General features: G+C 36.0%; 1 protein-coding gene and 2 long non-coding RNA genes across 3 annotated transcripts; 2 read left to right on the top strand and 1 right to left on the bottom strand.

The window, feature by feature from the left end:
- Positions 1-426: 426 nt before the first annotated feature.
- LOC108879129 (lipid droplet assembly factor 1) lies at positions 427-3,478 on the bottom strand. The gene is made up of 6 exons (XM_018670314.2): positions 3,319-3,478; positions 2,857-2,949; positions 2,327-2,430; positions 2,064-2,232; positions 1,823-1,968; positions 427-1,102 (listed from the first exon to the last, which is right to left on the bottom strand). The coding sequence occupies exons 1-6, from the start codon at positions 3,476-3,478 to the stop codon at positions 1,040-1,042; spliced, it is 735 nt and encodes a 244-aa protein (XP_018525830.1). The 3' UTR covers positions 427-1,039.
- A 1,312-nt stretch (positions 3,479-4,790) lies between these two features.
- LOC127142984 (uncharacterized) lies at positions 4,791-8,122 on the top strand. The gene is made up of 3 exons (XR_007814147.1): positions 4,791-5,238; positions 6,224-6,692; positions 7,679-8,122. It is a non-coding gene; the product is annotated as an uncharacterized LOC127142984 (long non-coding RNA).
- A 2,105-nt stretch (positions 8,123-10,227) lies between these two features.
- On the top strand, positions 10,228-11,633 carry LOC127143030 (uncharacterized). Its single transcript, XR_007814192.1, has 3 exons — positions 10,228-10,299; positions 11,032-11,108; positions 11,333-11,633. It is a non-coding gene; the product is annotated as an uncharacterized LOC127143030 (long non-coding RNA).
- The last annotated feature ends 1,325 nt before the right edge of the window (positions 11,634-12,958 follow it).

Here is a 12,958-nt window from a genome sequence, read left to right as displayed (position 1 = left end):
GTGTTATGGCTATTTCACAGGGGACTGCAACCTTGGTTGCTATGGTAAAGAAGGCTATTTTCACACTGATCTGCTGAAGGTGGAAAGTTTCTCTGTGTTCACCTTAAATCTCAAGTATCTAAAATGGCAGGGAAGGAGTAGACGTTCTACTAATTTATGATAAGTTTAACCCTTGAAAACACTGGACACAAATTATTATTCAGGGCATTTTTATTCTACAGTCTTCAAGGTTCCCTTCAGATGTTTTAAGTTTTCAGCATTTCCAAACATTCACAATACTCAACAACATGTCAGAGTAGCAACATGTACATTTAATAAAATTAAGTGCACACATTCCTTTGCATATACAAAAAGACCCACTCAAATATGTTTTAGTTTTGAGGGAATCTTCTCCATCTCTTTTTTTGGACAGAAGACCAGATCAAATGTTCATTATGATGAGCTTTTATTCAAAGCTGTATTTCAAATGCGAAATAGTGCACTCTTTTACAGGTAACAGCAAACATAGACATGTAACACATGTAACACATGTAGTGCATTTTCATTTCCTTTAAGGGTGTGAACATCAAATATTTGCAAACATACATAACATACAAAGGCATTTTCAGACCAAAAACCATGATAAATAATGGGAGTAGCAGGTCAATATTTTCCTCTTTTTCACTCATACTTGAAAGGAGCTGCCATTTCAAGATGTGCAGTTAGAATATGTACAGATTAGACTAATAACAAGTCCTCTGTATTTAGCTAATTAGGTGGCCCTTGGCTGTTGTAGACACTATATAACTATTGCACTTTATATAAAGAGAACAACACTTTCTTTATTTTAGAAAAATATTCAGTAACAATATTCAGGCTTTACACATACAGTAACCATCACAGAGTCTTTGTGCTTAGAAAATCTTTTACAAAAGCAGATCCCAGACTCCAGCAGTCATACTTTCAGGCATCTGTGAATCCTAACCATCAAGCTTTAGTGTTCTGATTTAAGGCTCCTATATTATACACAAAGATGAAAGCTGAGAGAAGAGGAAGAGAGCTACTGCATTTCCTTCATGTTTGAAGTTTCACACTCACTCTCCTTCCCCCGGACTTTCCCTTGCTGGTTGGAATAGAGGAAAAGAGAAGAAAATAATAAGAATTTCTTAACATTTGATAACTCACAGTCACAGTATGTAATATGAATGTGTGCACATTAGGCATGGGCTGGTAACCAGTTTCAAGGTATACTGCAGTTTGAAAAAGTCAAGGTTCCAAAACCACTAATATTTTCTGTCGTACTGTTCCTACATTAAAATGACTCGGGTTTTTTTCTTACAGAAAAGATTTCAAGATTTCATTTACTTATGTCCTGAGATTGTTGAGCTGCAGCTGCAGGTTTAGGCTCACTTAAGAAAGAGACTGCACAAGTATTTTTTTTTTTAACTTATTACAGAGAAATATTCAGTTATTTATGTTCTGAGCTTGTTGAGCTGCAGGTTTAGACTAAAGGGACTGCATTTATTTATTTAATTTTAATCAACTTTATTATTTTAACTTAACATACATGTTTACTAATGTTCCAAATATTCTGTGTTGTTTAAAAACAAAATAGATTGTGTTCAATATAAAAAAAAGTTGTTTTTTCTTACCAGACATTTCAAAATAACTCATTTCAGAGCTGTAATCACAGTTCCAAAACCGTGATATTTTTGCTAAAGGTTATCATATCATCAGAATCTCAAACCAGCCTATGCTTAGTGTACATTTCTTATCACTTCAGAGGAGATTATGTCCGGACATTACATATACAATAAGTAGAAATCAGTTTATAGTACATTACCTTTGTCAGTCGTGGGGAATAGTGGTTGAGGATGTTGGAGATGGTGATATAAAAAGCATTAAGGATGCAAGAAACTATGAGGGAGAAGAAGGCGAGGCCGGAGAGCACACACAGCAGAGTCAACCCTCCCACAAACAAAAGGAAGGCTGAAAGAGACAGTGACAAAGAACAGGTTTGTGACTGTGACAGTTATCACAGAACCCCACAATGCAGAGGATAATTCTGGCATGAGCACACCTACCCTCAAAGAAAACAAAAGCTACTACCGACATAATAATGGTAACAAGGGCAAAGGTCAGGAAGAGTCCAATAGGCAGTGCAGCCATTACGCTGAACAGCAACACGGTGAGAGCCAAGAAGGGATGGCTGCTGAGGTACTGCCCGATTCTTGTATTCATCATCAGTGCTACCTGGTAAAGACAACTCTCATTTAGCTGGGAGAAAACACACAGAGAAAAACTTGGTAGACTTTAAACAGATGCAGGTGATTCAATTCTGGGTTACCTTTGGGTCATCATGAAGGCGGATTAACAGGGTGGTCCATCTTTCCCGCAGCTGCTGAAAGTCAGTCACACTGCTGTTGCGCTGCATTTCCACACCGTACCTCACTGTGAGTAAAACATGAGTAAAACTGGGTCAGTCTGACTGGTAAAATGCAACCACTGAAATACTGGTTAAGAGTTAATCCAGCAACACTGATTTACAGATAGATTGTGCAGATATTCATCTATATTTTAACCAAAAAAAGTTGGCACACAGAATGGATTCACTTGAGCCTCAGTGACTGTAACAGAAAACAAGCTTAGTTCACTGGTCTACAGCTGCCCTGGATCTCACTCACTGCCAGATAACACTTTAATAGTACTTTTCTGAAATAACATGACAAAGTTTAGATGACAAGTACAAACCTGAACAGGGAAGTAAACCTGGTTTAATTCTCTGCGAAAGACTGCTCACACCTTATGAAACTGTGTCCTGTAAGTTGTCTTAAACACTCAAACAGCAGCAGCAACACACCCTTTTTAAACACTCACCTCCTTCTTCTGTCTCTTCCTCCTCCTTCTTCCTCTTTTGGATTCCTAGAAGAGAGACTCTCAAAGGCTTGTTGATATTATTACTGCCATCTACTGTTTACCAGAGATGTTGCAGCATGGCAGTGCTTATGTGTGAATATGTGAATTTTGTAAATTACTCGGAAAAATTAAATCCACATTTCAGAAAATATCTGATTTCACCCTCATTAATGTTTGCAAAACCAATATGTCGCAGTGCTGTGTCCTGTGTTGTTCACAAAACCTATGTAGCTGTCATCCCACCACTTTCCTTGTGATGAGAAAGAGAAGAAGAAATGGTTTCAGTTTTCAAGTTTCAAGTTTTGATTTTTACATGAATAAAGGCCGGGGCCGGCTCCACGCAGGGACAAGAAAGGACAGTGCCCCCCGATTTAAAAGTGCCCCCTAATTTAAAAGTCATAGCAGTAAATATCCAACACTCACTGTCACTCATGGATGTATTATTAGAGGCATTACAGGCGCCGTATCCAGTTCTTATAATACATCCTTGTTGGATGTATTGTAAGAGCAATTCGATGCAGTTGCTAGGCGGAACCAGAGTCGGGCGCTCTTTCTGCCGTTGTTGGTTTGCGTGTGTCGTCATCGGTCATGACCTTCTGTGGGCGCCGCAGACGCAGAGAGGCGCAGAAATGGTGAAGTCGGATAACAGATTTAAACCACCGTTTGAATCGTTGCTTCGGTTTGTTAGTACTATGTGAGAAGTTAATCACCAAATAAAAGTTAATTACCAAAGAAGCGTGGATGCTCAAACAAGCTTTGGAGCTGCTTTTTTGTCGAACGCGTGTGAAGCTGGACAATACACCTGCGACGCCAAGGTAAGGCTAAGGAGCTAACTGGCTAGCGGCTAGCGTTAGCATTTGCGTTAGCGGCGAGCGTTAGCATTAGCCTTCTGTTTTTCAATCGTTTTTATCGCGTGGGTAAGAGTGTGTTTGTGTTTTCGTGACTGAGGCGTCCCTGACATGAGTTGTGGGTACCTTATGGAGGTAAGGTAACTGGTTAGTCTGAGCAAGTACTAGGCGACAGTCACAAGGAAGAACTTTCTTTTAGGAGGCAGAAACCTTGAGCAGAACCAGGCTCAATAGCTAATGATTTTCCCAAATATTTGTTGTTGTTGGTGGTTTTTCAGGTGATGACAGTCAAGTGTTCATTTTCGGAAACCGCTTTCTAATGTTTGTTAAATGTTATGGTTTGCCTGCAATGTTGAATATTTATCTGTGTTTTCATGGTTAAACTGTTGGTCAGGAATAGGTAGTAGTGTATTGATCATTTTCCTTTGAATGTTTCTCTTTGATTTCCTCCAGATGTCAGCCCTTTCATCCACGACATCTTCCATGATGTCATCTTCCTTTTAAAGACATTGTCCACGAACGCAGAGACATTGTCCGCGATCAGAGTGTCTTCGTACATTGAAGAAGTTCTTTGAGACCAGGACTGAGGCCTCCAGGTAATTCACAGCTTTACATAAACTGCCCAACACAGAGCACTGACATTGTTTATGTTCAGTGTTAACCGTTATTGTTGAGGATCAGTCAAAGTGGGATTGAAAAATATCTTAACTTCAGTTTGATTGTACATGATCAGAAATTATTATTATTATGTCTATGTGAGAGGGAGATTTGAAAAAATATCTTTACAGTTTATAATGACCAGTTCTACACATAGTTACGTAAAAGTTTTCATATAAGTTGCTGTTAAGACCTTGTTGTTGGTTCTTCAGGAGGTGATGACAGTCAAATGTTCATTTTATGAAACAGCCCTCTAATGTTTGTTAAATGTTGTGGTTCAGCTGTAATGTTGAATATTTCTCTGTGTTTTTATGGTGAAACTGTTGATGAGGAATAGGTAGTAGTGTATTGATCATTTTCCTTTGAATGTTTCTCTGTGATTTCCTCCAGGTGTCACCACTTCGTCCACGACATCGTCCACGATCACAGAGACATGGTCCACGATCGGAGAGACATTGTTGAGGATGAGGGAGACATCGTCCTCGATCAGAGACATTGTCCACGATCGCAGAGACCTTGTCAAAGATGAGAGAGACGTCGTCCATGATCAGAGACATTGTCCCATGCTTCGTAGAGACCTTGCGATAGAATCGGCGGAGACGGGGGTCACCGATTTGACGGCATTGCCCGCGATCATGGAGACATTGTCGAAGATCACAGAGACGCCGTCTATGATCTCAGAGACATCGTCCACGATCGCAAAGACATTGGCCATGATCACAGAGACTTTGTCCATAATCTCAGAGACATTGTCCGCGATCACAGAGACGTAGTCCACGATCATAGAGCGTCTTCGTACAATGAAGAAGGTCTTTGAGACCAGGACAAAGGCCTCCAGGTAATTCACAAACACCTTTACATCAACTGTCCAACACAGAGCACTGACATTGTTTATGTTCAGTATTCAGTGTATCAGAAAAGTGTAATAATAGAGGTAGTCTGTGGTATAAAGATAATGTAAAAAATAATTTGCATTAATAGAAGTAATGTAAAAGTAGTTAGAAATATCAGAAGTAAGATGTAATAGTTAAAGTAATCTCTTACTACATGTAGCAGTAAAAGTTATCTGTAAATTTAGAAGTGATATGGAATAAGAAATGTAACATGTAATGGTAAAAGTACTCTAAAATTAGAGGTAACAGTAAAAGTAATCTGTATTTAAAAAATTTCACATTAAGATGTCAAAAGTGTTAACAGTTATTGGTAAGGATCAGTCAAAGTGGGATTGAAAAATAACTTCAGTTTGATTGTACATGATCAGAAATTCTTAATTATGTCTATGTGCTAGGAACATTAGACTACACTGTACAAAACAATATCAAGTCTACAAATAAAATACTGGAGTGAGTTGTTCATTAGTGTGTTATTTTAATTCCTGGTCAGAGGGAGATTTGAAAAACTATCTTTACAGTTTATAACGACCAGTTCTACACATAGTTACGTAAAAGTTTTCACATAAGTTGCTGTTAAGGCCTTTGTAAATTTGGTTGTTATTCATTAAATGGACAAAATGGACTTAACTGGTAGTGTTTATTATTGTTGTGCAGTTCACAGTAACATACGACTGCTTCAGTGATTAGTTGATAGACACACTATTAATAATCATTTTACTTTTTCCTAAATATTTGTTGTTGTTGGTTCTTCAGGAGGTGAAGACAGTCAAATGTTCATTTTCTGAAACAGCCTCTAATGTTTGTTAAATGTTGTGGTTCCGCTGTAATGTTGAATATTTCTCTGTGTTTTCATGGTGAAACTGTTGATGAGGAATAGGTAGTAGTATATTGATCATTTTTCTTTGAATATTTCTCTGTGATTTCCTCCAGGTGTCACCACTTCGTCCACGACATCGTTCACGATCGCAGAGACATGGTCCACGATTGGAGAGACATTGTTGAGGATGAGGGAGACATCGTCCTCGATCAGAGACATTGTCCACGATCGCAGAGACCTTGTCAAAGATGAGAGAGACGTTGTCCATGATCAGAGACATTGTCCCATGCTTCGTAGAGACCTTGCGATAGAATCGGCGGAGACGGGGGTCACCGATTTGACGGCATTGCCCGCGATCATGGAGACATTGTCGATGATCACAGAGACGCCGTCTATGATCTCAGAGACATCGTCCACGATCGCAAAGACATTGGCCATGATCACAGAGACTTTGTCCATAATCTCAGAGACATTGTCCGCGATCACAGAGACATTGTCCGCGATCACAGAGACGTAGTCCACGATCATAGAGCGTCTTCGTACAATGAAGAAGGTCTTTGAGACCAGGACAAAGGCCTCCAGGTAATTCACAAACACCTTTACATCAACTGTCCAACACAGAGCACTGACATTGTTTATGTTCAGTATTCACTGTATCAGAAAAGTGTAATAATAGAAGTAATCTGTGGTATAAAAATAATGTAAAAAATAATTTGCATTAATAGAAGTAATGTAAAAGTAGTTAGAAATATCAGAAGTAAAATGTAATAGTTAAAGTAATCTCTTACTACATGTAGCAGTAAAAGTTATCTGTAAATTTAGAAGTGATATGGAATAAGAAATGTAACATGTAATGGTAAAAGTACTCTAAAATTAGAGGTAACAGTAAAAGTAATCTGTATTTAAAAAATTTCACATTAAGATGTCAAAAGTGTTAACAGTTATTGGTAAGGATCAGTCAAAGTGGGATTCAAAAATAACTTCAGTTTGATTGTACATGATCAGAAATTCTTAATTATGTCTATGTGCTAGGAACATTAGACTACACTGTACAAAACAATATCAAGTCTACAAATAAAATACTGGAGTGAGTTGTTCATTAGTGTGTTTATTTTAATTCCTGGTCAGAGGGAGATTTGAAAAACTATCTTTACAGTTTATAACGACCAGTTCTACACATAGTTACGTAAAAGTTTTCACATAAGTTGCTGTTAAGGCCTTTGTAAATTTGGTTGTTATTCATTAAATGGACAAAATGGACTTAACTGGTAGTGTTTATTATTGTTGTGCAGTTCACAGTAACATACGACTGCTTCAGTGATTAGTTGATAGACACACTATTAATAATCATTTTACTTTTTCCTAAATATTTGTTGTTGTTGGTTCTTCAGGAGGTGAAGACAGTCAAATGTTCATTTTCTGAAACAGCCTCTAATGTTTGTTAAATGTTGTGGTTCCGCTGTAATGTTGAATATTTCTCTGTGTTTTCATGGTGAAACTGTTGATGAGGAATAGGTAGTAGTATATTGATCATTTTTCTTTGAATATTTCTCTGTGATTTCCTCCAGGTGTCACCACTTCGTCCACGACATCGTCCACGATCGCAGAGACATGGTCCACGATTGGAGAGACATTGTTGAGGATGAGGGAGACATCGTCCTCGATCAGAGACATTGTCCACGATCGCAGAGACCTTGTCAAAGATGAGAGAGACGTTGTCCATGATCAGAGACATTGTCCCATGCTTCGTAGAGACCTTGCGATAGAATCGGCGGAGACGGGGGTCACCGATTTGACGGCATTGCCCGCGATCATGGAGACTTTGTCGATGATCACAGAGACGCCGTCTATGATCTCAGAGACATCGTCCACGATCGCAAAGACATTGGCCATGATCACAGAGACTTTGTCCATAATCTCAGAGACATTGTCCGCGATCACAGAGACGTAGTCCACGATCATAGAGCGTCTTCGTACAATGAAGAAGGTCTTTGAGACCAGGACAAAGGCCTCCAGGTAATTCACAAACACCTTTACATCAACTGTCCAACACAGAGCACTGACATTGTTTATGTTCAGTATTCACTGTATCAGAAAAGTGTAATAATAGAAGTAATCTGTGGTATAAAAATAATGTAAAAAATAATTTGCATTAATAGAAGTAATGTAAAAGTAGTTAGAAATATCAGAAGTAAAATGTAATAGTTAAGTAATCTCTTACTACATGTAGCAGTAAAAGTTATCTGTAAATTTAGAAGTAATATGGAATAAGAAATGTAACATGTAATGGTAAAAGTACTCTAAAATTAGAGGTAACAGTAAAAGTAATCTGTATTTAAAAAATTTCACATTAAGATGTCAAAAGTGTTAACAGTTATTGGTAAGGATCAGTCAAAGTGGGATTGAAAAATATCTTAACTTCAGTTTGATTGTACATGATCAGAAATTCTTAATTATGTCTATGTGCTAGGAACATTAGACTACACTGTACAAAACAATATCAAGTCTACAAATAAAATACTGGAGTGAGTTGTTCATTAGTGTGTTTATTTTAATTCCTGGTCAGAGGGAGATTTGAAAAACTATCTTTACAGTTTATAACGACCAGTTCTACACATAGTTACGTAAAAGTTTTCACATAAGTTGCTGTTAAGGCCTTTGTAAATTTGGTTGTTATTCATTAAATGGACAAAATGGACTTAACTGGTAGTGTTTATTATTGTTGTGCAGATCACAGTAACATACGACTGCTTCAGTGATTAGTTGATAGACACACTATTAATAATCATTTGACTTTTTCCTAAATATTTGTTGTTGTTGGTTCTTCAGGAGGTGAAAACAGTCAAATGTTCATTTTCTGAAACAGCCTCTAATGTTTGTTAAATGTTGTGGTTCAGCTGTAATGTTGAATATTTCTCTGTGTTTTCATGGTGAAACTGTTGATGAGGAGTAGGTAGTAGTATATTGACCATTTTTCTTCGAATATTTCTCTGTGATTTCCTCCAGGTGTCACCACTTTGTCCACGACATCGTTCACGATCGCAGAGACATGGTCCATGATCGGAGAGACATTGTCCATAATCTCAGAGACATTGTCCGCGATCACAGAGACGTAGTCCACGATCACAGAGTGTCTTCGTACAATGAAGAAGTTCTTTGAGACCAGGACAAAGGCCTCCAGGTAATTCACAACGGACATAAAAAATGTCAAAAAGTCATGGTTTAGTAAGGTATCTAAAATGTCATAAAACAGTCATTGTATGGTAAAACATAAAAATGTCATATACATATACTGAGCAATTAACATGTCTTAGTATGACGTGGGATAATAGTATCTTAATATAGTAAGGCATTAAATATTGAAGTATAGTAATACGTCAAAAGATGCCATAGATGTCAAAATGTTATACTATTGTAAGGTGTCAGGAAGATTCAAAAAAGGTCAAAGTAAATTAAGGCATAAACACACGTCATAGTATTGTATGGTCTCAAAAAATGTCATAGCATAGTATGGTGTCAAAAACGGTCAAAAAAATGTCATATGGTGTCAAAAACCATCAAAAAAAATATAGTTAGGCATCAAAAATGGTCAAAAAAATGTCATAGTATAGTGAGGGGTCCAAAACCACCAAAAAATGTCATAGTATAGTAAGGGGTCCAAAAACACCAAAAAATGTCAATATGGTAAGGTATGAAAAATGGTCAAAAAATGTCATTGTATAGTATGGCATCAAAAACCATCAAAAAAAATGCAGTTAGGCATGAAAAATGGTCAAAAAATGTCATAGTATAGTAAGGGGTCCAAAACCACCAAAAAATGTCATAGTAGAGTAAGGCATGAAAAATGGTCAAAAATGTCAAATAAAATGTCATAGTATAGAGTAAGGCATGAAAAATGGTCAAAAAATGTCATAGTATAGTAAGGCATGAAAAATGGTCAAAAAATGTCATAGTATAGTAAGGCATGAAAAATGGTCAAAAAATGTCATAGTATAGTAAGGCATGAAAAATGGTCAAAAAATGTCATAGTAGAGTAAGGCATGAAAAATGGTCAAAAAATGTCATAGTATAGTAAGGGTCCAAAAACCACCAAAAAATGTCATAGTATAGTAAGGGTCCAAAACCACCAAAAAATGTCATAGTATAGTAAGGCATGAAAAATGGTCAAAAAATGTCATAGTATAGTAAGGTCAAAAATCAAAAAATGTCATAGTAGAGTAAGGGTCCAAAACCACCAAAAAATGTCATAGTATAGTAAGGCATGAAAAATGGTCAAAAAATGTCATATTATAGTAAGGGGTCCAAAACCACCAAAAAATGTCATAGTATAGTAAGGCATGAAAAATGGTCAAAAAATGTCATAGTATAGTAAGGGGTCCAAAACCACCAAAAAATGTCATAGTAAGTAAGGCATGAAAAATGGTCAAAAAATGTCATAGTATAGTAAGGGGTCCAAAACCACCAAAAAATGTCATAGTATAGTAAGGCATGAAAAATGGTCAAAAAATGTCATAGTATAGTAAGGGGTCCATGAAAACATCCAAAAAATGTCATAGTATAGTAAGGGTCCAAAACCACCAAAAAATGTCATAGTATAGTAAGGGCATGAAAAATGGTCAAAAAAATGTCATAGTATAGTAAGGGTCCAAAACCACCAAAAAATGTCATAGTATAGTAAAGGTCAAAAAAATGCAAAAAATGGTCAAAAAAATGTCATAGTATAGTAAGGCATGAAAAATGGTCAAAAAATGTCATAGTATAGTAAGGGGTCCAAAACCATCTCAAAAAAATGTCATAGTATAGTAAGGCATGAAAAATGGTCAAAAAATGTCATAGTATAGTAAGGCATGAAAAATGGTCAAAAAATGTCATAGTATAGTAAGGCATGAAAAATGGTCAAAAAATGTCATAGTAGAGTAAGGCATGAAAAATGGTCAAAAAATGTCATAGTATAGTAAGGGGTCCAAAACCACCAAAAAATGTCATAGTATAGTAAGGGTCCAAAACCACCAAAAAATGTCATAGTATAGTAAGGCATGAAAAATGGTCAAAAAATGTCATAATATAGTAAGGGGTCCAAAACCACCAAAAAATGTCATAGTATAGTAAGCATAAAAAATGGTAAAAAAATGTCATAGTATAGTAAGGGGTCCAAAACCACCAAAAAATGTCATAGTATAGTAGGCATGAAAAATGGTCAAAAAATGTCATAGTATAGTAAGGGTCCAAAACCACCAAAAAATGTCATAGTATAGTAAGGGCATGAAAAATGGTCAAAAAATGTCATAGTATAGTAAGGGGTCCAAAACCACCAAAAAATGTCATAGTATAGTAAGGCATGAAAAATGGTCAAAAAATGTCATAGTATAGTAAGGGGTCCAAAACCACCAAAAAATGTCATAGTATAGTAAGGCATGAAAAATGGTCACAAAAAATGTCATAGTATAGTAAGGGGTCCAAAACCACCAAAAAATGTCATAGTATAGTAAGGCATGAAAAATGGTCAAAAAATGTCATAGTATAGTAAGGGTCCAAAAAATGTCAAAAAAATGTCATAAGTATAGTAAGGCATGAAAAATGGTCAAAAAATGTCATAGTAGAGTAAGGCATGAAAAATGGTCAAAAAATGTCATAGTATAGTAAGGCATGAAAAATGGTCAAAAAATGTCATAGTATAGTAAGAGGGTCCAAAACCACCAAAAAAAATGTCATAGTATAGTAAGGGGTCCAAAAACCACCAAAAAATGTCATAGTATAGTAAGGCATGAAAAAATGGTCAAAAATGTCATAGTATAGTAAGGCCATGAAAAATGGTCACCAAAAAATGTCATAGTATAGTAAGGGGTCCAAAACCACCAAAAAATGTCATAGTAAGGCATGAAAAATGGTCAAAAAATGTCATAGTATAGTAAGGGCATGAAAACCAAAAAATGTCATAGTAAGTAAGCAAAAACAAAAAAATGTCATAGTATAGTAAGGCAGAAAAATGGTCAAAAAATGTCATAGTATAGTAAATGTGTCCAAAAAAATGTCATAGTATAGTAAGGGCATGAAAAATGCGTCAAAAAAATGTCATAGTATAGTAAGGCATGAAAAATGTCAAAAAATGTCATAGTATAGTAAGGCATGAAAAAATGGTCCAAAAAATGTCATAGTAGTGGGTCAAAAACCAACCAAAAAAATGTCATAGTATAGTAAGGGTCAAAAACCACCAAAAATGTCATAGTATAGTAAGGCATGAAAAATGTCATAGTAAGTAAGCGAAAACAAAAAATGTCATAATATATAGATAAAAATGGTCAAAAATGCATAGAAAAATGGTCAAAAAAATGTCATAGTATAGTAAGGGTCCAAAACCACCAAAAAATGTCATAGTATAGTAAGCATGAAAAATGGTCAAAAAATGTCATAGTATAGTAAGGTCCAAAACCAAACCAAAAAATGTCATAGTATAGTAAGGGTCCAAAACCACCAAAAAATGTCATAATAGTAAGGCATGAAAAATGGTCAAAAAATGTCATAGTATAAGTAAGGGCATGAAAAATGGTCAAAAAATGTCATAGTATAGTAAGGCATGAAATGTCAAAAAATGTCATAGTATAGTAAGGGGTCAAAACCACCAAAAAATGTCATATATAGTAAAGCAAAAAACAAAAAATGTCATAGTATAGTAAGGCATGAAAAATGGTCAAAAAATGTCATAGTATAGTAAGGGTCAAAACCAATGTCAAAAAAATGTCATAGTATAGTAAGGGTCCAAAACCACCAAAAAAATGTCATAGTATAAGAAGTCATAGTATAGTAAGGCATGAAAAATGGTCAAAAAATGTCATAGTATAGTAAGTAAA

The sequence above is a fragment of the Lates calcarifer genome, linkage group LG11 (genome assembly GCF_001640805.2).
Source record: "Lates calcarifer isolate ASB-BC8 linkage group LG11, TLL_Latcal_v3, whole genome shotgun sequence".
NCBI classification, from domain to species: Eukaryota; Metazoa; Chordata; class Actinopteri; family Centropomidae; genus Lates; species Lates calcarifer.
This window is presented reverse-complemented; position numbering and strand designations above follow the sequence as displayed.

Coding starts and splice junctions, on each gene's coding strand:
- LOC108879129 (XM_018670314.2), bottom strand. CDS start 3,478: ATGACGACACACGCAAACCAACAACGGCAGAAAGAGCGCCCGACTCTG. Junction 2,431..2,856: donor GGAAGAGACAGAAGAAGGAG/GTGAGTGTTTAA, acceptor TTTTACTCACAG/TGAGGTACGGTGTGGAAATG. Junction 1,969..2,063: donor AGCTTTTGTTTTCTTTGAGG/GTAGGTGTGCTC, acceptor TGTCTCTTTCAG/CCTTCCTTTTGTTTGTGGGA.